Source organism: Choloepus didactylus, chromosome 22 (genome assembly GCF_015220235.1).
Source record: "Choloepus didactylus isolate mChoDid1 chromosome 22, mChoDid1.pri, whole genome shotgun sequence".
Lineage (NCBI taxonomy): Eukaryota > Metazoa > Chordata > Mammalia > Pilosa > Megalonychidae > Choloepus > Choloepus didactylus.
The window spans coordinates 5150762-5176160 of NC_051328.1; the positions used below are offsets into that span (position 1 = coordinate 5150762).

General features: G+C 50.1%; 1 protein-coding gene across 4 annotated transcripts in view; it reads right to left on the minus strand.

The window, feature by feature from the left end:
* The window catches only part of ZNF423 (zinc finger protein 423), a 324179-nt gene that overhangs the window by 101354 nt on the left and 197426 nt on the right, over nt 1–25399 (minus strand). For all 4 annotated transcript variants that reach the window (XM_037815985.1, XM_037815984.1, XM_037815986.1 and 1 more), the window contains one exon: nt 21090–21174. In XM_037815985.1, coding sequence (XP_037671913.1) covers nt 21090–21174 — 85 coding nt within the window. The remainder of the gene's footprint in view (nt 1–21089; nt 21175–25399) is intronic.

Below are 25399 nucleotides of genomic sequence, written 5' to 3' on the forward strand. Positions count from 1 at the left end.
GTCACCAACTTCCCAGGGTGGAGGGGCAGAGTGTTTGCCAACTACACAGACCTGTCACTCAAGAGGCGGGTCTGGGGCCTTCATTTGTTGGAAAAAATGGCTGAGATGATGCAGGTAAAATGCATGCTCGGTGGGTGTTCAATGACAGGGTGAAGAGATGGGACGTGGCCGTGGGGGGCCTGGTTTGCTTCCTTCTGTGCAACCTTGGGCAGGGCCGGCCCCTCTCAGGGCCACAGCTTCCTGCTAAGGAAAATGGGCCAGTGGATCCAGAAGCTCTCCAATGGAGCTTCCAGTGCGGATCCCAAGGCCTCAGCAGAGCAGCAGCGCCCCCCTAAGCGTCCCTACCAAGAGGGCCCTCCAGCTCGGCCTCCCAAAGCTGAGCCGGGCCTGTCCCACCTCCTTCCATTCCCCAGAACAGACCCTCATCGAGCAGGAAAGAGCAGACCCTCGGGCCCACCTCTGAAACGGGCCCTCCCTCCGTGGAATTAAGATTTTTTTTTTGACATCCATGAAGCCTCCACCTCAGCATCAGCCCTGGAAGACTGAGGGGCTGGGGCAAGGCACCCTTCCACAGACACCTCCTTTGTTACTCCACGGCCAAGCTGAAAACTAGAGGCATCTTCAAGGCCAGCGCAGGCACTGGAAAAAGATGCCACTGATCGGTGGCAGCAGCTAAACGTGGGGGTTGACTGACAAGTGTCAGTTTTCGGCTGGCTGCTCCACAGAGGCCGCCAGACTGTGAAATGCAGGAAAGATGTGCTAATGACAAAACTTCCAAAACGGCCTCACGCCGAAAACACAAGGAGCGGATTCCCCGAAAGGTGTTTCCTCAACCTCTACCCGGTAACGGGAGGCCTATGAAAAAGATCAGCAAAATGCTGAGCCCCGTGTCACTACGGGGGGACGGGGTGCCGGGAGTGGGGGGCAGTGCCGTTCAGAACCGGGGAGAGCGCAGGGGCTGTGATCACAGCTGAGGATGTGTGCAGCCAGCACGCCGGCACTGTTGTCATAGCAGCGATGAAGTTGTCAGGGAAAACCAAGCAACTATCATCCAAAGTTGTAAACAGAATGGAAAATGCAGAAGGATAAATAGGAACAAACTTCCTACAGGCAAGGCCCATCCTGATGGGACTGGAATGAAAGCAATATCAAGTCCTCGTTAGGATCCTCTCTTGCACAGCAAGAAAAACACCTGCAAAGCTCATCCATTCCACACAAAATGGGAAATACAGTGGGGACAGGCCGAGAAGGGGCCTGGCATGAAGAAATCAGGCTGAACCAAGAGAAGCGGCTTAAGATGGGGACAGCGGCATCCTGTTAAGCACATAGTCAGAATTCAGTAAACACTTGTTGCAGATGGAGGCAGAGGATGAGCTGAAAAATATCATGGCAAGCAGGGTTGACATGCAAAAGGTTTTAAGAGCCAGTGCATCTGGGTCCCCACCAAGCAGACACATCCCTGGCTGTGAGGACTGGTGGCTCTCTGACGGACTGGGAGTCACCCTCTTGGGTGCTGGACCCAAGGGATCCAGGACCACAGGGGTGGACCCTGGTCAGGGGACTCGTGACTTAGGGAATCTTTCAAGCGCTCACCTGTACTGGTACGTGCCAGCGAACCGTCAGCCCTGTGCCACGCGCCCTGACACAGGTGCCCAGGGAACCTCCAACCAGCCACACCTGAGTGCAGGGTCCCTGAGACAGGTGAGGGGGTGGAGGTGATTGCATTTCGTGCCAGTTTGAATGTATTATGTCCCCCCAAATGCCATTATCTTTCATGCAATCTTGGGTGGGCAGACGTATTAGTGTTGATTAAGTTGGAAAGTTTGGACTAGGTTGTTTCCATGGAGATGTGACCCACCCAACTGTGGGGGATAACTCGGATTGGATGATTTCCATGGAGGTGTGGCCCTGCCCATCCAGCATGGGCCTTGATTAGTTCACTGGAGCACTATGTAAGCTCAGACAGAAGGAGCGAGCTTGCTACAGCCAAGAGGGACACTTTGAAGAACGCACAGGAGCTGAGAGTAGCTGCAGATGAGAGACAGTTTGAAGATGGCTGTTGAAAGCAGACTCTTGCTCCTGAGAAGCTAAGAGAGGACAAACATCCCAAGGGCAACTGAGAGTGACATTTTGAGTAGGAGCTGTGGCCTAGAGAGGAACGTCCTGGGAGAAAGCCATTTTGAAAGCAGAACTTCAGAACAGATGCCAGCCACGTGCCTTCCCAGCTAACTGAAGTTTTCCAGAGGCCATTGGCCATCCTCCAGTGAAGGTGCCCGATTGTTGGTGTGTCACCTTGGACACTTTATGGCCTTAAGACTGTAACTTTGTAACCAAATAAACCCCCTTTATAAAAGCCAATCCATTTCTGGTGTTTTGCTTAATGGCAGCATCAGCAAATCGGAACACATTTTAACAATCTTTTTATTTATACTCCTTTTTCCCTTCTCCTGGCTATTCCAGACGCAAGGCTACCCAAGACTCCAAGTAGAGAAGCAGAAATTGTGCCAAGTATGCTGAGGCCATTTGACCCCAAGCATGGCGCGTGCTGTGAACTTCTGCAGGGAGGGAAGGCCGCCCACGAGTCACCAGGAGATGGAAGATAGGGCCCAAGAGGCGAACCCGATTCCAGTCCCTGGCTGCAGATAAAAGCCCTAAGATACTTTACAGCAAAATGTTAAATCTTTTTTCTTTTTTTTTTTTCCTGGTAAAACAGATCTTGAAGGAACATGCTGAGACAGTTGAAGCCCTTCATGCAGGTGATAGCTGAGTTTTGTTTTTTTTTTTTTAAAGAAATATATAGTTTTATCAGAAATCCTTCATGAAATCCTCTCTTGGGGAAGTGTTTCTGCAGCTCCTGCACACATGACAGGTGCCTTTCCCGGCTCACTGCAGTCTTACATGGAGACCAGACCACAGAATTCAGAGAATGTGGGTGAAGGGAGGTAAACTGGACACAGGCTTTACTGAGGACCTCAACTTCAGCATCTTTTAAGCATTCGAGTTATCGGTAGAAACTAATTTTTCCTAAAGCTACAGGTTCTTTACTGTGCATGTTAACATTTGATGGGAATCCAACCCTCATCAAGATTTGGGGGACAGATGACCAAAAACAAAGTGGCTGCCGGAAGCCAGGTTTGTGCTGCAGTTTCTTGCATTTCTACCAGCCCCTAAAACTTTAAAAGAGCACTCAGAGCTATCCTCTTCACAGAGTGAAAGGGTTGGGCGGCAAGGTTGTTTGAGTCCTCTGAAAGTAAGGATGATTCTGCTTCTTAATAGTCCATAATTCATTCACACATTCAACTGTTAGGTCCAGAAATATGTTTGTGTTGACAATTTGCATTTGATGCTTTGAAAACAATCTGTCAGGTTTTTATTTGCTTCGCCGTCTCAGAAACGTCACCACTTTCCAGTATCAGCCCAAGGGCTATAGTTACACTCCAGCTTCCCGAGACCCTGGGAGTGGGAATGAGGGAGGAGCTCAGAAGGCCCACGTGAAGAAAACGAGATTTGTGCAAGAGCTTTGTTCTTTGAAGGGACGAAAAAAGAGTGCCAGTCAAATCCTGGTCTGTCCCCCTTCCAATCCCCATGATAGCTGCCAGCCCACTACTCCACTGATTTGCATCACTGTGTCTCTCCCTGGACCCCTAGAAACAATCACTGCTCTCCTTTGCCCAGCTCCGGGATCACCCCAGCAGTGTGCCTAATAGGTATGGGTCAGGACCCCATCCCGACTTGTCGGCCTCATCAGCACCTAGGGGGATAAAAGCCAGACGGAGAAGGATCATTAGAGGGGGGAAAAAATAAAAAGTAATGCTGGGAGCAAGGAGAAGGTACCATTAGTATCAGTTTTTATTTTGGTACTGCTGGGCTTGATTTACAACTGCCAGGGTCAGGTGGGTTGGAGGCCCCCCCAGCCTCCCCCAGACCACTGTCCCCTCCCCTTACTAAGGAAGATGAGGGGAGGGAGGAAGGAGGGTCCCAGAAATAGTCCTGGCCCCAGTCTGAGCTACAAACCCCCAAAGTCCTAGCTCCAGTTTCCCTGCAAGTCCCTGGACCTACGAAAGTAGCACAGCAATTGCCATGGAGTAAAGCAATGTTTTCCAGGTGTCCTTGAAAAACTTTTGGTGTCTATCCAGCTTCCAGGCTTCTTGCCTGGACATACTTTTCCCTATTCTTCCTGCTAAGTCCAACTAAAAACTCTGGATGTTATATACAAAGCATTTATAAGATTCTGAAAGATGGAGAGAACGTGGCAAACGGGCTAGGGATCTCTAGACCCAAGAAACGGCATGGTGGTGAGTTCCCCTGGGTTTTCTGTTTGCCTCATATATCCCAGAATTGGTGCTAAAGAAACGGGGAACCTGGAAATGCCGATAGGTACAGACAGAAAAAAAAAATCCCCAACAAAAGCCTGCTATCTCAAGCAAAAGGACAAGGAAGGGGCACACTAGAAAGACAGAAAACATCTAGACAATAACCACTCTACACCAGCCAAACACTGGGAAAAACTGTGGCCCCATCCTCATCCCCACCAGAAAAGGCTGAGTGGGAGCCGGGACTTCCAGCCTTAGGAGGCACCCAATCCCCCTCCCCACCCCCTGTAGGGGTGGTGCCCAGGAAAGCCCAGCAGGGAGCCGAGACTTCCACCCCTGCTGGGCAGTAATGAGGCCTCTCCCTGGGGTGTCAGTGGAGACCACAAGGGAACCTGGACTTTCACCCCTACCCAGAAGTAGCAAGGCACCCCTCCCCACTTCCCTGGAGTCAGTGGAGGCCACATGAGGTGCAGGAACGAGGCACCCCTATCCCTCCCACCCAGAGGAGTATGAGTGGAGACCTAGTGGGGAGATGACGCTGGCAGAAACAGGACCCCCTCCCCTTTCTCAGCTTCAGTGGTGTCAGACAAAACCAGCGAAAACAGAAGGTTTAAATAAGATCCAGAGTCTCATTACAGAACACACAAAATTTCAATCAAAAATCACTTGTCATACCAAGAAACAGGGGGACCTCAAACTGAATGAAAAATGACAGCCAGTAGATGTCAACACTGAGATGCCAGACATGTCAGGACTATCGGATAAGGATTTTAAAGGAGCCATCAAAAAAATGCTTCCGTGAGCGATTATGAACACGCTTCAAACAAATGAAAAAATAGAAAGTCTCCGAATAGAAAGAGAACATATAAAGAAGAACCAAGTGGAAATTTTAGGAAACAAAAAATGCATTAATAATGAAAAATCCACCTCAATGGAGGGGCTGAACAGCACGGGGAGGAGACAGAGGAAAGAATCCATAAACTTGAAGATAGAACAATAGAAATTACTCAATCTGAACAGGAGAGCAAAGAGACTGAAAATTAAAAATGAACAGAGCCTCAGGGACTTGTTGGGCTATAACAAAAGATCTAACTTTTGTGTCATCAGAGACCCAAAAAGAGAAGAGAAAGAAGGTAGGGCTGAAAAAGTACTCAAAAAATTAATGGTTGAAAAATTCCCAAATTTGGCAAATGGCATAAATCAATAGATTTAAGAAGCTGAGCAAACCTCAAAAGCAATAAACCCACAGAGATCTACACCAAGACCTATCATGCTCAAACTTCTGAAAGCTAAAGATAAAGGAAAAGACACCTCACCTATAGGGGAAAAACAACTCTAATTTTAGCAGACTTCTCAACAGAAACAATGGAGGCAGGATGGAAGTGGCACAACATTTTTCAAGTGCTAAAAGAAAAGAACTGTCAATACAGAATCCTATACCCAGCAAAAATATCCTTCAGGAATGAAGGGGAAATTGAGACATTTTCTGATGAAGGCAAACTAAGACAATTTGTCACCAGCAGACCTACTCTAAAATAATTGCTAAAGGAATTTCTATAAGCAGAAAGGAAATGATAAAAGAAGGAACATCAAAATGTTGGAATATCAGGAAGTAAGAAAGAATACAGTAAGCAAAAATATGGATAAATACAAGAGGCTTCCTTCTCCTCTTGAGTTTTCTGAATTATGATATACAGTTGAAGCAAAAATTTCACCACAGTCTGATGTGGTTCTGAATGTATACAAAGGAAATATTTTAAACAATTATATTATAAATGGGGAGGGTAAAAAATGAAAAGGAAAGTAAGGTTTCCATGCTTCACTCATACTGATAAAATGGCGACGTGGATAAGTCATCTATATATAATGTAATACCTAGCGCAACCACTGAAAGAGCTATGCAAAGACATACCTTGAAAAAAGAAAAACTACAGATAAACCAAAACAAATTCTGGAAAAAAAAAAAAGTTCAAATAATCCATAGGAAGGCAAGAGAAATGAAAACAGAGAAATGGAAACAGAAAGAACAAACAAAAGGGAGACTTAAGCCCTAACATATCAAAAATTACATTAAGTATAAATGGTCTAAATATACGCAATATTAAACAGATAATTTAAATAGCCCTATAACTATTAAGGATATTGACTTTGTAATTAACATCAATTCTACACAATTGTTCTAGTTTGCCAAGGCTGCCAGAATGCAAAGCACCAGAAATGGATTGGCTTTTACAAAGGGGGTTTATTTGGTTACACAGTTACAGTCTTAAGGCCATAAAGTGTCCAAGGTAACACATCAGCAATCGGGTACCTTCACTGGAGGATGGCCAATGGCGTCCAGAAAACCTCTGTTAGCTGGGAAGGCATGTGGCCGGCGTCTGCTCCAAGTTCTGATTTAAAAATAGCTTTCTCCCAGGATGTTCCTCTCTAGGCTGCAGCTCCTCTTCAGAATGTCACTCTCGGTTGCTCTTGGGGCATTTGTCCTCTCTTAGATTCTCTGGAGCAAGAGTCTCCTTTCGACGGCCGTCTTTAAACAGTCTCTCATCTGTAGCTTCTGTGCATTCTTCAAAGTGTCCCTCTGGGGTGTAGCTCCTCTTCAAAACATCACTCACAGCTGTACTGAGTTCTCTCTGCCCATCAGCTCATTTATATGGCTCCACTGATCAAGGCCCACCCAGTGGGTGGGCCAACACTCCGTGGAAATTATCCAATTAGAGTCATCACCCGCAGTTGGGTGGGGCGCATCTCCACAGAAACAATCTAATCAACACTGATAACGTCTCAATCTAATCAACAATGATAACGTCTACCCACACAAGATTACATCAAAGATAATATAGTTTGGGGGACACAATGTATTCAAACTGGCACAACAATCTTTCAGAAAATAGAGGAGGAGAGAATATTTTCCAATTACTTTTATGAGACTATTATTGCCCTGACACCAAAACCAGACAAAGACAGGACAAAATAATAAAGCTACAGACCAATATCCTCACATTCTTAACAAATATTGGTAAATAGAATTCAACAATCTATAAAAAGAATTATATGCCATGATCAAGTGGACTTTATTTCAGGGATGTAATGCCGGTTCAATATTTGAAAATCAATATAATTCATCATATTAACAGACTAAAGAAATAATCACATGATCATATCAACAGATGCAAAAAAAAAAAAAAACTTGTAAAATTCAACACCCATTCATGATGAAAACTGTCAGAAAACACAGAAGTAGAGAAGTTCCTCAACTTGCTAAAGAGTAGCCACAAAAAAAAAACTACCATCTACTCTTAATTGTGAAAGGCTAAATGCTTTTCCTCTAAGATTGAGAGCAAGGCAAGGATGTCTGTACTCACCCCTCTCAATCAATATAGTACTGGAAGTTCTAGCCAGAGCAATAAAGCAAGAAAAGGAAATAAAATGCATATAGATTGTAAAGGAAGAGATAAACCTGTCCCTATATGCAGATGTCATTATTATCTATGTTGAGATTCAAATGAAAATCTCAGCAAAGAAATAGAAGATAAAAAGAACAAAGTGGAAAACCTATTAGAACTAATAAGTGAACTGAGGAAGGTCAAGGGATACAAGACCAATATTCAAAAAACCAACTATATTTCCACATGCAACAATGAGTATGTGGACAACAAAATTTAAAATATAATACCATTTATAATTGCTAAAAAGAAATAGACGTAAATCTAACAAAACATGTACAGGACTCATATGCTGAAAACTACAAAACACTGATGAAAAAAATCAAATATCTAAATAAATGGAGATAAATATTATATTCATGGATTGGAAGACTCAGCCTAAGAAAAATGTCAATTTTCCCTAATTTATAAAAAGATTTAATGCAATTCCTAATAAAATCCCAGAAAGAATTTTTGAAGATATAGACAAGATTATTCCAAACGTTATATGGAAAGGCAAGGGAACTAGAATAGCTAAAGTAATTTTGAAAAAGAACAATTAAAAGGGAGAATCACTCTACCCGATTCCAAGACTTATTATACAGCTACAGTAAAACCTGTGTGGGCAGAAAGACAGACACACAGATCACTGGAACCCAGAATTAGACCCACTGAAAGATTCCCAACTGATTTTGACAAAGATGTGACTGGAATTCAATAAAGAGAGGGTAGCAAATGGGGCTGGAGCAACTAGACATCCATAAGCAAAAATGAATCTCGACCCAAGCTTCACACCTTACACAAAAATTAACTCAAAATAGATCATGTGGATGAGTAGAAAAATAGGGGAAGGAAACAAACAGACAAAGGTACCCAGTGTTCTTTTTTACTTCAATTGCTCTTTTTCACTCTAATTATTATTCTTGTTATTTTTGTGTGTGTGCTAATGAAGGTGTCAGGGATTGATTTAGGTGATGAATGTACAACTATGTAATGGTACTGTAAACAATCGAAAGTACGATTTGTTTTGTATGACTGCGTGGTATGTGAATATATCTCAATAAAATGATTAAAAAAAATAGATCATGGACTTAAATGTGAAAAGTAAAACATAAAACTCTAGGGAAAAAAAGAAGAAACTCTGGGAAGTAGAGGTAGGCACCAAAAACACGAACCATAAAAGGAAAACTTGATAAACTGGACTTCATCAAAATTAAAAGAACTTTTGTTCTGTGAAAGACCCTGGGAAGGAGATGAAAAGACAAGCTACAGACAGGGAGAAGATACTTACAAACCACATATCTGACAAAGGACTGGAATCTAGAATATATAAAGAACTCACCTAACCCAACAGTAAAAAAAAAAAAAGAAAAGAAAAAAATCCCATTAAAAAAGGGCAAAAGCTATGAAGAGACATTTCACCAAAGAGGATAAACAGGTGGCACATAAGCCCATAAAAAGATGTCATCCAACCCTTTTTAGGTTCTAAAGAATTGGGGTAGTTGGTGGTGGATACCTGAAACTATCAAACTACAACCCAGAACCCATGAATCTTGAAGACAATTGTATAAAAATGTAGCTTATGAGGGGTGACAATGGGATTGGGAAAGCCATAAGGACCACACTCCACTTTGTCTAGTTTATGGATGGATGAGTAGAAAAATAGGGGAAGGAAACAAACAAACAAACAGACAAAGGTACCCAGTGTTCTTTTTTACTTCAATTGCTCTTTTTCACTTTAATTATTATTATTGTTATTTTTGTGTGTGTGCTAATGAAGGTGTCAGGGATTGATTTAGGTGATGAATGTACAACTATGTAATGGTACTGTGAACAATCGAATGTACGATTTGTTTTGTATGACTGCATGGTATGTGAATATATCTCAATAAAATGAAAATTAAAAAAAAAAGATGTCATCATCATTAGCCATTAAGGAAATGCAAATTAAAACCTCAATGAGATCCCTCCTCACACCAATCAGATTGGCCAAAATGAAAATAGTGACAACACCAAATGCGGGCAAGGATGTGGAGAAAGTGCATCCCCCATACATTGCTGCTGGGAAAGTAAAAGGGTACAGCCACTCTGGAAAACAGTTTGGCCATTTCTTGCAAAACCAAACATGAAAGTACTCTATGACCCAGCAATTGCTCTACTGGGCATTCATCCCAAAGGAAGGAAAACTGATTTTGATTCCGTTTATACAACATTCTTGAAGTAAGAAAATTATGGAAATGGAGAACAGATTAGTGGTTGTGAGGGGTTAAGGAAGGGGAAGGGATGGGAGGAGGGGCCCCCTGTGTCTATATATCTTAGAGTCACCATCTGTGCCTGTTTGAAACTGTTATGGACCTCAGAGAGCATGATCTTTTAATCCAATCTTGTTTCCATGGAGATGTGACTCACCCAACTACAGGTGAGACCTTTGATTAAATTATTTCCATGGAGGTGTGGACCCCGCCCATTCCAGTGGGTCTTGATTAGTTCACTGGAGTATTTAAGAGAGCTCAAGAGCCCACACGGATGCTAATGCTTGGAGATGCTTGGAGATGCTTGGAGATGCAGAGAGAAGGATGTTTTGGAGATGCTAAGCTAAAGGATGAAGCCCAGAGTTTGCCCTGGAGAAGCTAAGAAAGGACCCTCAGATGATTAGAGAGAAAAGCCCCAGGAGAACCAAGCAGAGAACTGAGAGGAGCTAAGAGAGACAGAGGCCAGAGACATTTTTATGGCCTTAGAACTGTAAATTTGTAACCTAATAAATCCCCTTTATAAAGGCCAATCTATTTCTGGTATTTTGCATAGCGGCAGCTTCAGCAACCAGGACACCTCCCATACCCTGTTTGTGATACTGTACTACAGTCTCGTTGGGGAGAGGGTCCATGGGTGTCTCTCTGTGAATCTGCAACTGAATCTACAGTTACGACAAAATAAAAACTTTAATTTTTGAAAACAGTTTAAAACTGCATGAAGATGAAAAAAGCTCCGCGAAGAGCTTTTTAAAAAGGTGGGGGAGGGAGCACCACAGCCCTTCCCTTTGGAGGAATGGAGGCTGCGGGAGGGGAAGAGGCTGCCAGATTAAACCCCGGAGGCCCAGTTAAAGTTTGATTTCAGGTAGACAATAGTAAATTTTTAGTATAAGCATGTGTGTCAGTTTGAATGTATTGTGTCCCCCAAACGCCATTATCTTTGATGTAGTCTTGTGGGGCAGACGTTTTGGTGCCGATTAGATTTGCTTGGAATGTGCCCCACCCAGCTATGGGTGGTGACTCTGGTGGGATACTCCCATGGAGGCATGGCCCCACCCATTCAGGGTGGGCCTTGATCAGTGGAGCCATATAAATGAGCTGACTCAAAGAGAGGGAACTCAGTGCAGCTGTGAGTGACGTTTTCAAGAGGAGCAAGCTTGCTAGAGAGGAATGTCCTGGGAGAAAGCCATTTTGAAACCAGAACTTTGGAGCAGACGCCAGCCACGTGCCTTCCCAGCTAACAGAGGTTTTCTGGACACCATTGGCCATCCTCCAGTGAAGGTACCCACTTACTGATGTGTTACCTTGGACACTTTATGGCCTTAAGACTGTAACTGTGTAGCCAAATAAACCCCCTTTTTATAAAAGCCAATCCATCTCTGGTGTTTTGCATTCCGCAGCATTAGCAAACTAGAACAGCATGTCTCCAATATTGCACAGGACATACGTAACACTAAAAAATGCTTCGCTGCTGTTGATCTAAAATTCAAATGTAGCTGGGCATCCTGTATTTTTATTTCCTAAATCGAGAAACGCTAGGAGGGAAGGACAGGACAGATGGGGCCTGAAGCCAGCAGGGGGATTGCACTGAAGCCCGTGCTCCCCTCCCCACTGGGAATTGTGGCACCCAGCCAGCTTAGCCCCCCTGGGGGGGCACACCGGGAAGGAAGCAGAATGGTCACAGGGAAAATACAGGAAAGACTTCAGGAAAGAGGCTCTAGAGTGCAGGTAAAAGTAGGTCGGAGGAGCACAAGGACGCCTCGGGCTGGGCAGTGCCATGGGGCAGAGGTGGGGGCACACACGAACTGGGGAGCCTCCAGGCCCCAAGCTACCGGGTTTTCTGAATCTCTGCTGGTAACACGAGGCTCAGAGGGGTGATCTGAGCAGAATCTAGAGAAAGGTCAAAGGAGAGGACGCTTGAATTTCAAGCTGCCTGTCCTGGGTCATAGGGTCTCGTCATCCGACTAAAAGGGGACCTCTAGCCACTGGGAGCCTCGAGGAACCCCAGGCTGGCCCCCCAGCACCCCCGGCTCTTTTCGTCATGATCCACCCCCAACCCGCAGGAACCCCCTTCCTACAGGGAAGGGACGGGCAGACCGGCGGGCTCGAGTGCCCAGCTCAGTGGGCAGCCACGATCCCAGCGACCACAGAAGTAGTCTTGTCCCTCGGCCCTCTGCTAGAAGCCCACCCCCAGGGAGGCCGCTGCCCGCCGTCTGGGTTTACGTTGCTCCTCACACACCCCCATGACCTGCCCTCATTTTCTTCCCAGCACATCTCCCTACTGGAAACTATCTAGATTTCTTATTTGTTTAATTTGTCGTGTTTAACACCCGTCTGTCTCTCCTCACCGCCACCCCAGATTCTGAGCCCCAGGGTTGTAGGAACTTGTTTTGCTCACTGGGGGCCCACACGTGGAACAGTAGGTGTTCAAGAAAGAAAAAGAGTGTTGGCTGATGAAGGAGTAAATGAACAACTCACTCATCGGACTAGAGCGACTCCTTCCGGGTCTGTCCTGAAGGCACAGCCCCTTTGAGGCGCGATAAAGGCAGAGGCCAGTCTTCCTCCTCCAGGAAGCCCTCAGCAGCAACCTGTGAGCTGCCGTGAACTGACACCTGGGGCATAGCTTTAGCATGGGCCACAGTGGGCTCCATTTGTCCTCTCTAAATAAGGACTCCACGATCATTACCATCTTCTTAACATTATATTTAATCAGTCCTTGCCACGGCTACTGTTTACTGAGCACTTGCATGTGCCAGGCAGTGTGCTGGACATTCTGCATTTATTTTAAACAACCTCCAACAAGGGAGGTGTGGTGCCCCTCCTCTATGCTTGTGCCGCTCCCCTTCTTGAGGAAATAGATATCCTCTTTCTTTGTAAGGATACCCTCGCCATGCCCGTTGTTGGGGGAAGGGGAGGACACTGCCCCATCCCAGCTCCCTGGGTGGGTGGGTGGTGGGGCCTGATCCATCGACCTGCTCCACCTCCCTGGCTACAGCAACTGCTGCATGGGCAGCTTCACGACCCATCAGAGGCCAGTGAGCCTTGGTCCTGGGACCTTTGTTGGCTGATGAGGAAGCACGTGCTCTCTCTGTGGGGGCTGCTGTGCTAAGAACCACCAGCAGTCACCTTGCACTAGAGCGAGCCTGCCTGGGAATAAGGGTAACAAAGAGGAAAGCTGAGCTGAAAGGCAGAGATTGGTTTCAACCTTTTGGAACACGTGGATCCAGCCATGCCTGAAGCCAACAATACCCAACGTATCCCCAGATTTTTCAATTAGCTGAGCTAGGAATAAGTTCTCTTTTTAATGCTTTAGCTAGTGTGAGTTGGATTTCTGAGTTTCCATTGAAAGAGTCCTGCCTAAACTAGAATATACTGTTAGGATAGGGGCATTTTATAGGTGAGGAGCTGAAACATACAAAGCTGAAGTGACTTAGCCGTAACTGTGACACAACTGTAAGCTGGGAGCCCTCTGACTGCAGAGCCTCTATTTTCACCACTGTGGTTCACTGTCTAAGTAGAAATCTACATTCTTGGCATATATGTGAGCACATACATGTGAACTCAATTTTCATGAATATTCACACCCATAGTCTACAGCAGATTGAGCAAACTGTTGGTGCTTAATAAAGATATCTTGGTTAAAATAAAATCAGTAATGTCCTAGAAGATTCCCTGTTTAGAAAATGCTCCCAACAGTGACCTTAGTTTTTCACTCCAACTCAGGTTCATGAGTCACTGTGTCTTTGGAAATCACTTCCCTTCTCTCCATGCCTCAGTTTCCCCAGCTAGATGAGCAGGGAATTGCACCAGGCACCAGGTAACAATGGTCTAGACTCACTGGTCACCAAATGAGAGACACCTCGACTCCTCCAGAGGAGGGACCTGCAGTCGGAAAAGGGTCCCAGGGACCCAAGAGCTGGCAGGCAGTGGAGGAAGGGGGCCCTGGGCTGGGCTTTGGGAGCCAAATGAGGGTCTCAGCACTTCCTAGGTGCTAAGGGCAGAAGAGGCCAAACCTCTGGGCCACCACTGGCCAAGGACCCATGTTTCCTGCCATCACTCCTTGAGGCTTGTCATCTCCAGATGCAGATGCCAGGGAAGTGTTCACAGACCAGCAGCTCCCAAGCAGCCGAACGAACCACAAACGGCACTGGACCAATTCAAGTCACCAATCCAGGTCTCCAAGCCCATGGCAACATGAGCTCAAGAGGAGAAGGACATGCTTGGGTACTGGTCAGGAGAAAGGCCTGGGCTCAAGGAGCAGGTTTGGAGACTCAGCATAGGTGATGAGGGCAGTGAGACGCATCTAGCAGCATCCAACAGCCAGCTAGATGTCAACACTCAGATGTCCCATGGGCATCTCAAAAGCAGCTCAAGCTCAAGTCTGCTGAGCCTTCAGGTGTAGGGGTCAAGAGCCTGAGTCACACTGCCTGGGCTCAAATCACTATGCCCTATAACTTGCTGACACTGGGCAAGTCACTTCAACTTCCCCATGTACAAAATGGATCTAGTCACAGTAGCTTCCTCGTGGACTGATCTGAGGATTGAGTGGGATAACAGAAGTAGATATTGATAGCAGGGCCTGGTACTCGGGAAGCCTCATTAGATGTTACCTATGGTTCTTAGCTGCAGCTATCTTCTTCCTTGCCAGCCACCGACAGCTCTTCTAGTGAGATATCATCATCTACTTGTCACTGGAAACATGACACCCCAGTCATCCCTCCTCCCACAGCCACTCAATTGCCAAATCCTGCTGGTTTTGCCTTTAAATGTCTTTTTCCAATCCACACTCTGCTAATCAAAATCTTCATCTTCTCTCACTGACTCTATTGCACCATCTTTTCTGGATACACCCATCTCCTGCTCACGATTTATTCTGGAGCAAGACCAAATTGTCCATAGCTTCTCTGCACTCGAAACTTCTCTATGACTTGACTGATGCTGTTCTCTAGGCCTGGAAAGCCCTTCCAACCATCCTCCTCATTCTTTCTCTAAGACCTCGATTGGGAGTCAGCAACTCCAGGAAGCTTTCCTAGAATGCCCGGATTGGGCTGTCCTCTGATTGCCATCTCTTCGACTTGTGAGATTATGTTGAAATTATCCTTTGAGGTTGCCATCGCCTCACCTGGGAGAGCGTTTCCTCAGAGAGTCCACAGAGGATCTCAATAATGCCCACAGAACTGAAGGTATGAGGTTACCACCAGAGGAAACCCCACCCACAGAGGCCTTTCCCTCTCTTACAGCATGCACACACACAAGAAATTCAGAAAACAAGAAAACTTCCACTATTTTTAAAATTGAAAACTAATGGATTCTCCATAGACCAAAGCGCTCGATCAACCACTCCCTCAAACCAACAATGGAATTCAAAGTCGGGGAAACTGAGTCCGTTGGGCCTGTTGAGGTGGACGTGACTATGCCCTAGTTTGGGGGTTTTGCAAAAAAGTATAAAGAAGAATTGGATTACAGGCTTTACATTCAGGCTCGGTATCCTGACAGAAGAGTTCCAGCACTCGAAACACGCTCTCCAGGGGGACAGGGAGACATTTTTATCACGTATTATGTTAGACAGACGCTTCGGGTCGGGTGTTACGTGAACCAACAGCACAGTTCTTCAAGAGCCTCACCCAGCCCCAGTCAGCAACGTGCTCCTGACACACAGTAAACAGGAAACTCCTTTTCTTTTCCTTTTCTCGTGATTTTTCTCTTCAGGGATATTTGAGGGGTTTTGTATGTCCCTGGTGAAAGGTTGAGACACCGATTTCCACTCTAGACCAGGGATGCCTTCCCTCCGAAATGCTATGCATCGGGCCTTCAGCAACGCTTCCGGGGGTCCCAGCGGAAGAGGAAACGGGAGGTCCTGGGTCCCCAAGGCGACTCCCGCTTCCTAAAGGCATGGAAGGTGAATCCCTTTCTCTGCATACGTGTGTCTCTCTCTCACACACACACATGCACATCCACACACACCCTGGGCAGACCCTCCCCCTCCTCTGGGAGCTCCTTGTCCGCGGCCCCCCCAGGTGGACTAGGGGGCATCCCCCCAAAGGTAGACAAGGACCAAGGAGTCCAGCCCCGGGGCATTTAAGGCCAGAGCAGGAGGTGGGAGAGGCTGGCCTTCCAATCCCCTCCGCACCCTCATTTCTTTGCTCCTGACAGCAAAGCTCAGCCCTTAAAAGGCACCAGGGAAAGGGGCTGCCGTGACCCAGAGTGGCCAAGGCCCCACGGGGACAGGCCTGCTCTGGCCTGGCTGCCCGCCAGACAGTCCACAAACACTTTCCAAGGACGCCGAGGGCAAACGTGCCTGACGAGTTTCCCCAAGGACTGTCCCCTCCCCGCGTGACCCTCCCCACGGCTCCCCCAGGGGCCCGCCAGGCCCTGAATAAAGACGTCCAGGGGCCTGGAGGCTGAGTCACTCCCTTGGGGCCCAACCTGGGTCATAGCAAGTTCGTTATTTCAAGGACAAGTTCTCAGACCACTCATCCAGCCCAGCCCCAGCTAATGGGAACCGAGAGGAGGGACGTCCCCGGGCCACTGGGGGAAGTGCAGGCCTCCCCTGGCAAAGCTGCAACCTCGGGGTCCCCAGACGCAGGCCCTGCCTCCCAGGGTGGGGTGGATGCCCCAGGAGGGCCGTGCACAGGCTTTGTACGTACACTGGTGGAAAACCATTCTCCCTCCTCAGCCGCCTGCCATGTTGGCGGGGAGGGACAGCCTCTGGGCCAGGCCCCCCGCGAGCCTTCCTTCAGCCCTCCCTCAGCAGGCCCCAAGGAGCCTGGGGCGGGGGCCTCCTGCAGAGCCATTTTCTCAGGGGAAAGAGGGGGGCCATCTTCCCAGAGTCTGGGGGGCAGGGGAGCAATGGGACCTGGGGAAGGGCAGCTGGGCGGAGCCAGGTCATCCCAGCAGGAGGCCCCAGACAGAGCTGTGGGTCTGCTCCAAGTTTTTGATGTGCCTGCCTGGGGCGGGGGTGTCTAAGACCAGCTCAGAAGCTGGGGGAGGCCTCGTTCTCTATTAGAGAAGGAGGGGCCTCGTTCTCTATTTGTGTATGGGGGTGGGGGTAGGGGCAAGGAGGGAGGATTCAAAGGAGCCCCCGCTGCTGAAAAGGTTTCAAAAGACCCTCGCCTTTCTCTCAGCTCCAAATCACTCCCACCCCAGCAGCAGCAGGGAGAGGGGTGCTGGGAAAATGTTTCCAAGGAGACATCCCTGGGTCATCCTAACTGCCAGGGTCTCCAGGCTGCAGAGCCTCGCGGGGGGGGGCCCCACTATGAAAAGCCTGCTTCACTGTCCCCCAGGGGCTGGCTCCAGCAGTTCGGGTCCCTGAGGGGGGCTGCCTCCCTGTTCCCGAGTTTATGAGAAGGCTGCCAAGCCGAACAGCACCACTTCTACCCGCCGAGTCCCCTGGTGCCACTAAGGGAAACTTTTGTCCCCACCGGTTCCAGGCGGCCAGTCTGGGCTCGGACCGTTTAGCAGGGGATGCTGTCCACAGGGACACTGGGTCCCCAACGGTCTTGGCTGAGTCTGCTGAGCCAGCCCCGAAGCAGGGCTCCTGCACCCACTCTCTCCCATTCATGCTCACCCCTACCATCTCCCCGCCCCTGCAAAACCCAGAGGAGGTGAAGCCAACTCCCTCTTCTCTCCTCCCCCTGCCCCATCCCCTTACCCCTGGATCAAGTCGTCTCCATTCTCATCCCATCTTGTTCCCCCCAACACTGCAGCCCGATTAATCTTCCTAAAGCACTCGGCTCTGTTCAGTCCGCACCTGCTCTAAGACCTTCAAAGGCTCCCTATTGTTCAAGTCCAAGACTGCACACTCAGGCACCCACTGAAACCAGGACGGGGACACAGATGAACCAAGCAGCAACCCCATAATATAGTGGGGCCTGGTGGAGACAGGTGCCTGGGAGCACAGGCCCTGTGCAGAGGGAGCAGCTGCTGTAGCGCTGCAGCCGGTCATACCATGTGGGAGGGTGGGCCCTGGCAGCCACCTCGGTTATTCAAGAGAAGCCAAATGAAACACCTGCGGGAAAACCTGCCAAGGGGTTCCAGATCTGGGCCCTGCCTGCACCAAGTCCGAAGTCCTTCGCCCAGCATTTCAGGATCCCCATGGCGTGACCCCAAAGCACCACTGCTGTGTGGGATGGCTCCTTCGCCGCCAGGTCAGCCTCCACTGGGCACCCCAAGCTCACCTCCTATGCTCCTCCTTCTGAGCCCACAGTCCTCCCACAGATGGTGCTCCCCTTCCCTTCTAGCCTAAGAACAACACATCCTCCTTTTAGATACTGAACCCTCGGAGAGGCCTTATTCTCTGGAGACTGACTTTCCTTGCCAGGAATGGCCCTCCCACAGAGAAAACTCCTCTTCATCCTTCAAAACCCAGGCCTTTCCAAAGGACCTATTGAATCCAGTGGTCCCAGCTCCAAGATCATCGACCTCACCTGGATGCCCATCTACCTTCCCCATGGACAGGCACCCCTGAGGGCAGGCCTGGGCTTGCACCAAAAACAACAGACAGAGCCTGGCTTTTGTTCAGACCCTGGCTCTGCTCGTTCCAGGGCATAAGAACTGGTAAGTCATTTACTCTCTCTAAGCCTCAGGCTGCTCATCCACAAGATGGGGAAGGAGCACCTATGTAAAGCACCTGGCAAGTCGTAGGGCCCTGCTCAATCATTGGCATCTGCTAGCATCCTCTCAAAGGTGACCTCCCCTCACCACCACTGTGCATTGCAGTGTCTTCTATGGAATGAAGCAAGCTCTCTGGGACGGGCAGAGCTCTCTGCACATAGTAGGTCCTCAATCAATGTCCTGTGACAGGTGGGGCTCATGAGACCAGGCAGGTTAAAGTGAGAGGAAGTCTGTCCGCACAGGAGTCCCCACCCATGCCCGTGACCAGGCGCCAAGGGCCTGCATGGGAGACTTTCTACAGTTGCATAAAGCTCTTGCCTGGACTGAAATCTCCGGCTCCTTGCTACCTGCTCCCCAGACCTCCAACTCCCCCGTGTCCTGGGAACCAGGCTGGCTCACGGATCTGCAGAGCAGGCTCGGATGAGGGCCCTGTCCAGCCGCAGACAGGCCATCGGGCCGCGGAAGCCCACCCCAAGCGCACGCAAGGCCCCAAGGCTTGTCAAACCCGGTTCCCCATTTCCCTCTAGTCAAGAGCAACCCCCTCACCTGCTGCCTGAGGACACACAGCTTCTAGGCTCTGCACAAAAGGACAGGTGGGAGGGAGAAGGGAGGGGTGGGGGAGACACCTTTGAAACCACTGTGGTCCAATTAGCCAGCTCTCGCCCTCCATGCTGACAAACAGGCACACGCATAGCACCTGCTACAAACGCAAACATTTTTAGATATCTTCATCTTCACCTCCTTGACACTCCCTTGAAAGCACTCTCAGCAGCTGGTGACTGACAGAGTAGGTTTCCTTCTTATATGGCAGCAGGGGCCTTTCAAAGAGCAGAAATTAAAAAGCCACCAATCTCCCTGTCAGGTCAGACTCTCAGGGCCCCGCCTGCCCTCCCAGCTCCTCTCCTCCCCTCGCTGCTTGAGTGAACCCCACCACACACCCAATCAGGGTCAGCGCCTCCCGGGGACCCCCTCCATGTCACTGCTGGGAGAGGCTGTCCAGATGCGGGGGGAGGGCTGGGACGGTGAGCCCCAAGCCCCCTGAGACTGGCGTCATTACGGCCCTGAGCTCCTTCTGCAAAGTGTTGATGATGGCAAAGATGTGAAGCCACCGAAACTCCCACACACCACCGGAGGGAGTGTATTGGCATCCAGCCACTTTGGGAAACCACTTGTCAGTATCTCCTAACACTGAACATGCACCAATCCTCGACCACTCTAGGAAAGCTTCCGGTAAAGTCACATGCGTATGTTCACCAAGAGACAAGGACGAGAATGTCCCTGGCAGCACTATTTGAAACAAGTCCAAAACGGAAATCAAGAGTAGAACACACAAATGGAGGTACAGCCACATGACGGAATATTATACAACAGTGAGAGTGAACAAACCACAACTGCAGAGAGTCCCATGACTAATGGAAGGCGTCAGACCCAAATGAGCAGAAACCATCTGATTCCGATTATATAAAGTCACAACCTAAGCTACTACACACCGGGGTGGGGATTACTGTTGGCGTGGGGAGGGGGCCGAGAGGGGGCTTCTGGGATGCTGGTAGAGGTTGGCTCTTTGATCTGGGTCTCAGTCACCCGGGCGCGTTTGCTTCGGAGCCTCCATGGAGCTGCACATGCACATGAATTTTTCTGAACACATGCAATAGAGGATTTTGCAAAACAGTACTCTGTTGGCATGGCTGTGGTTATGACTCTTAGAAAAAAACGTTAGAGGAAGAAGGCTGGGGTGTCCAACATGGGACTGACACCTCACAGTTCAGACTACACAGGTCTTGGAGAAGGTGGTCACACTTCCACCAAAGATCCAGGGTGCCCGGCTACCAGGAATCTCCCCGTCCATCCGTTGGAAAGCCAGCTGTGCCCTCCCTTACCATGAGAGCAGTTCCAGCTGCCGGGGAGGGCACACCCATCCTCACAAGACAAGGAAAGCACCACAGCTTCCCTGGCTACCAGTGCCAAGTATGAACACCACAGGCACTTTGAAAGATCCCCTTCTAGAAAAGCTGAATTTTCCAAAGTCCAACCCCACTTGAAGAGGAATAGGAAAAGGACCGAAATAACTCTGAGGAATTTGCCACATTTAGTGGGGAAATGTGAGCAGTTAAATCTATTCAATGTCATGACATACAAAATTGAAGGATAATTGCCCCTGAGTGCTTGACAACTGGAAAGCACTTCTTTTCAGAAATAGAGGGAAATGTATGCTTGGAAATGGACGAGATTGTCAAAAGTTTGATTATAATGCGAGAGGAGCTGCAGCAGGAAGGCTTGGATGGAGCCGGCGCTCCAGCACTACGTTTTTACTCCCTTTTGAAATGTGGCAGAAACAGCAGCAGTGACTCCATCCTTTGCCCTCAAAGCCGGTGGAATGGTGATTGGGAGTCATAAATCTCAACCCCCACCGGTGGAATGGTGATTGGGAGTCATAAATCTCAACCCCCACCGTGTGGCCCCAGCGTGGCTGGGAGGAGATGGCCTCTTACCGATCATGTGGTTGGCAACGTGGATTTGGATCTCTCTCTCATTCTCGAAGGTCATCTGGCACTTGATGCACTGGTACGTCTTTTTCTGTTCGGAAACCAGAAAGAAAGGAATTAGAGTCAGGAGTAGAAAAGAGCAGAAAACAAAAGTCCCTGGGCAGCCTGGGTCGGGGTTTCCCAGAAGGGCTCCGGACCGGCCAGGTCTCTCCAGGCCGTCCTCTTCCCTCCTCCCCAACCAGCAATCCCAGCCCGGGAGACAGGCATCAGGCTCATTCCTCTGCGACCCCTGGAGAAGCTGCCCCATCGCAAGGTGAGGGCACGCACTAGACCCACCCAGGGGCTGAGGGAGGCTGGCCCCCTTGCAGTGTACTCAACTCATCTGCCCACCTTCTGCCTGCCCACCCATCCGTCTGCCCGTTCATCCATCCATCCACCCATCTTCACCGGTGCACCCGTCTGCTCCCCCACTGCACCAGAGCACCTGGAGGGCTAGGAACGTGTCCACCTTTATGGTCCCACAGCAAGAACAGAGAAAGTGCTTATGAAGTGTCTGATGAATGAATGAGCAAAATTGCAAAATAATATATATGCAAAATGCTCTATTCAGGCAGAAGGGACAAAGAGAATGAAAGATGACTTAGGTCTTGGATCCCATCATCTAGCACAGGGCCGTGTACTTATTTAGCTTCTATTATGATTGTTACTGATGCTAAGAAAATGCTTGTTGAACAAATGATTGAGCACAGGAAAAAAACAACTGGAGGAGCTGGTATTGGGTGCTTCCGGCTCCAAAAGCCAGGTCCCTGCTGAGGTCCCAGGACCCACTCTGACAAGACCAGGCGGCCTTTCCCCAATGTTTGGGAGACCTGGGGAGTCTGGTGTGTCCTCAGTGCAGGCCTCCCCAGGCAGCCCAGATGCAGGCACCGAGCATGGAAATGTCCCTGGAAGACCAGGGCAGGCTGTGCTGGAGGACCCAGCACCACCACAGGCAGAGGTGGCCTGGGGTGTTCAGACCACAGGGGACAGCCTGATCTCAGCTTGACTCCAGGTCCATGGTCATCGAGAGGAATGGGCCAGGGGAACAGGCCCACAGTTAAATCGTTCATTCCATCTCACGCGCACCTCCCCAACCCTCCTCCACCCGGCAGGTATGAGTCCTTGATGTTTAAATGAATGATGAGTGAACGAATGAATGAATGAATGAATGATGCACACCCAACTTCCATCCTGAGGACAGTCCAGGCCCTGTAGGTGAGGGGTGGGAAGGAGGGGTGGGGTGAGGCTGTGGCCATGGCTGGGGGGAGGAAGGCCACATCCCCCTCCACAGATCTGCCTAGGCGGAAGTTTCTGGAGGCCACAGCAGCAGAAACTGTGGCCCCCAGAAACGTGGGAAGAGTCCACAACTGAAGTGATTTAGGGTGTTCCTCCTGGGGGCAGGTGAGTGAAGTGGGCTCCCCATGCCTGGAATATAAATCACCTGGGGCCGGGGCAGGAGGAGAGCCACACACACCCCTCCGCCATGCGGTCACCCCCCGGGCAAGGAACAGTACCACCGGAAAACTGGGCCCTTCCAGGTACAGAGATGGGCCCCGGGGACTCCCAAGGGAGGGGCCACAGGCACCCGGGTTCACACACAGACAGGCAGGTGTACTCACACTCACACACACCGCAGCTCACCACTGACACCCAAGACTGTAACCATCAACGCACCCACACATTCAGCTAACTGCAACACAGACACACAGATGCAACCTCTTGGAGATCCTCACAGTCCACACGCTCACACAGGCTCACACGTCCGAGCTCATCCCCAGAAACATCCGCCCTCAACTCTCTCTGAAACTCTGGCCTCCACACCCAGCACTCCCAACGATGCCCCGGTTGCACAAGCAGCTTCTGACACAAGTGTCTGCACAGAACCCCTGATACACAGCCCTGTGGACACAGGTGCTGGCTCAGAAGTGCACACATGTACACTCCCACCCAAGCTCACACATCTACTCCCACACACACACACACACTCACACAAACTCACATGCAGGGACACACACACAGGCACACAGACTCACACAAGGCTTAGTGCACCAACAGCCACTGAGGCAGGTACCCCCTCAGGCACCCCACCTTGCACGGGAGACTAGGTGTGCCCAGGGTCCTGAGCAGTGAGCAGGGTGGTGGGCCGTGAGCCCAGGGAGGAGCAGGGGAGCACTCCCTCCCTCACCCGCCCCTCCCTCCCGCTCCAACCTTGGTTGTGCCCCAGCCCTCACCCCGACACGTGCTCTTAGTCAGCCTCCCTGCCCTGTCCCCCAGAGGCCCCTGCTCCTCTAGAGCATCAGCCCCTGCTACGACGCATCCAAAGGCCCCATCTGCCATGAGCCTCTCACCTGGGGCCAGCCCAGAAGCCCCAAAGCTGCACCCCAAGGTCTGTAGCCAGGAGCTGCCTCCCCCAGCACAGCTCTGGGCAACCTCCAAGAGGGGCCCAAGAAAGGAGGGCACCCCAGATGTGGTGGTTTGAAGCTCTATGTACCCCAGAAAAACACGTTCTTAAATCTAATCCATTCCTGTAGATGTGAAGCCACTGTAAGCAGGACCTTTGGATGAGGCTGCTTCAGTTACGGTGTGGCCCACCTCATTCAGGATGAGCTCAAGCATCTCACCAGAGTCCTTCACAAGAGAATGAAATTCAGACACAGAGAGAGAAAACCACAGAAGCAAGAAGCTGAAATCAACGAAACGCGGAAGAAAAGGAAGACAGCAGCAGCGCCGCCCTGTGCCCTGCCATTTGGTAGAGGAGCCAAGGATCACTGGCAGCAGGTCTTCAGGAAGAGAGCATCGCATAGACGATGCCTTCATTTGGACATTTTCCTGGACTCTAACTGTGAGCACACAAATTCCCGTTGTTTAACCTGAACCATTTCATGGGATTTGCTTTAAGCAGCCTAGGAAACTAAAACACTGGAGAACAGCAAAGATGGGAGAGGGAAGGGAGGGCAGTGAGCCACCAGTGTGGAATTTCCATCACTGGGGTCACAGCCAGCTTTTACTGAGCACCTACTATGTGCCCAGCACTGTCTGCACTGCACCGATCTCACTGAATACTCAACACATGCAAGCTCCATGTTAGGGATGGAGAAAGGGAAGTTTCAAGAGGTGAATTCACTTGCCAAAGCCCCACAACTGGTGAGTAGTGGAGCAGGGGTTCAGGGCCAGGCAGACCACCTCTTGGGCCCACTGCCTGAGCTGCCCTGCTCGGCTCGATGCCCCAGAGCTCCCTGCACCGTCCTGTTCTAGGTGGCAGAAAGCTGATGTGGCCCAGACTAGCCCCCTAAACTGGATCTCTGTTTACACAGCCGTAAAATGGAGTGTGAGTGCACCCAGCTTGCCCCACTGGCCGGGGAAGGAGCCTGAGGATCTCACCAGACAATGGGGGTCTGGGGTCCGCCCACACTGGCCTCGAGTTGGGGTGATGTTGTTATTACCCATAAACAGAGGGCGAGGTGGAAACCTCGACGCTTCACGCTCCAGCCGACAGCCGCCTCGGCCCCACAGGAACCCAGTCCTCTGAGAGCTGGTTGCTATGGATACTCTCCCGAGGGTCCCAGCCTGCCAGCCCCCAAGCCCCTGCGCGGCCCCCTGAGTCTGCTCTTACATGAGTGAGTCCTGGGGGAGGGAGGGGGTGGGCTCACCGACAGCTGGGCCCCTGCCCCAAGGCGTGCCCAGGCAGGGGGCAAGGCCCCAGAGGCCGCCTCCGCTCGGGAGGTACCTGGGCTTTGTCTAGCTCCTTTCTGCAAAGGGTCCATCTGCCCAGGCCTCCAGGCAGACAGGGCTGGGACTTGCCACTCACCCCTTCTCCTGCAAGGCCTGGAGGCAGGGAGAGGAAGGCCTGCCGGGCCCCCAGAAAGCCCGCTCTGCACAGCAGTAGAGCCCTGGGAATACGGCTTCAGTTTTCCGAGCGTGGAGAGGTCATGGCATGGCTCCCAGGTTGCTGCCATGGAGAGTACTGATACAACAGCTGGTGCCCAGGAGAGCACTACCCACAGAGTGGGGTCTTTCAGAAGGGGCACCTGCAGCTGAATCCACAGCGGACGGGGGGCCCACAGGTCGACGGCTTTAGACAGGACGGGGCGGCCTTGCGGCCAGCAGGACCCCCAGGGCAGTGTGTTGAAAAGGGAGGATGATGAGGTACCCACAAGGCTCCCCGAGGAGAAGGAATGCAGGGGTCTGGCCCGGCCACACTGCCCTGCAGCCCAAGGTTGTGGGGATGACCACCCTGGACCCCATCCCAGTCAACTTCCCCCCTCCCCACCCCCAGG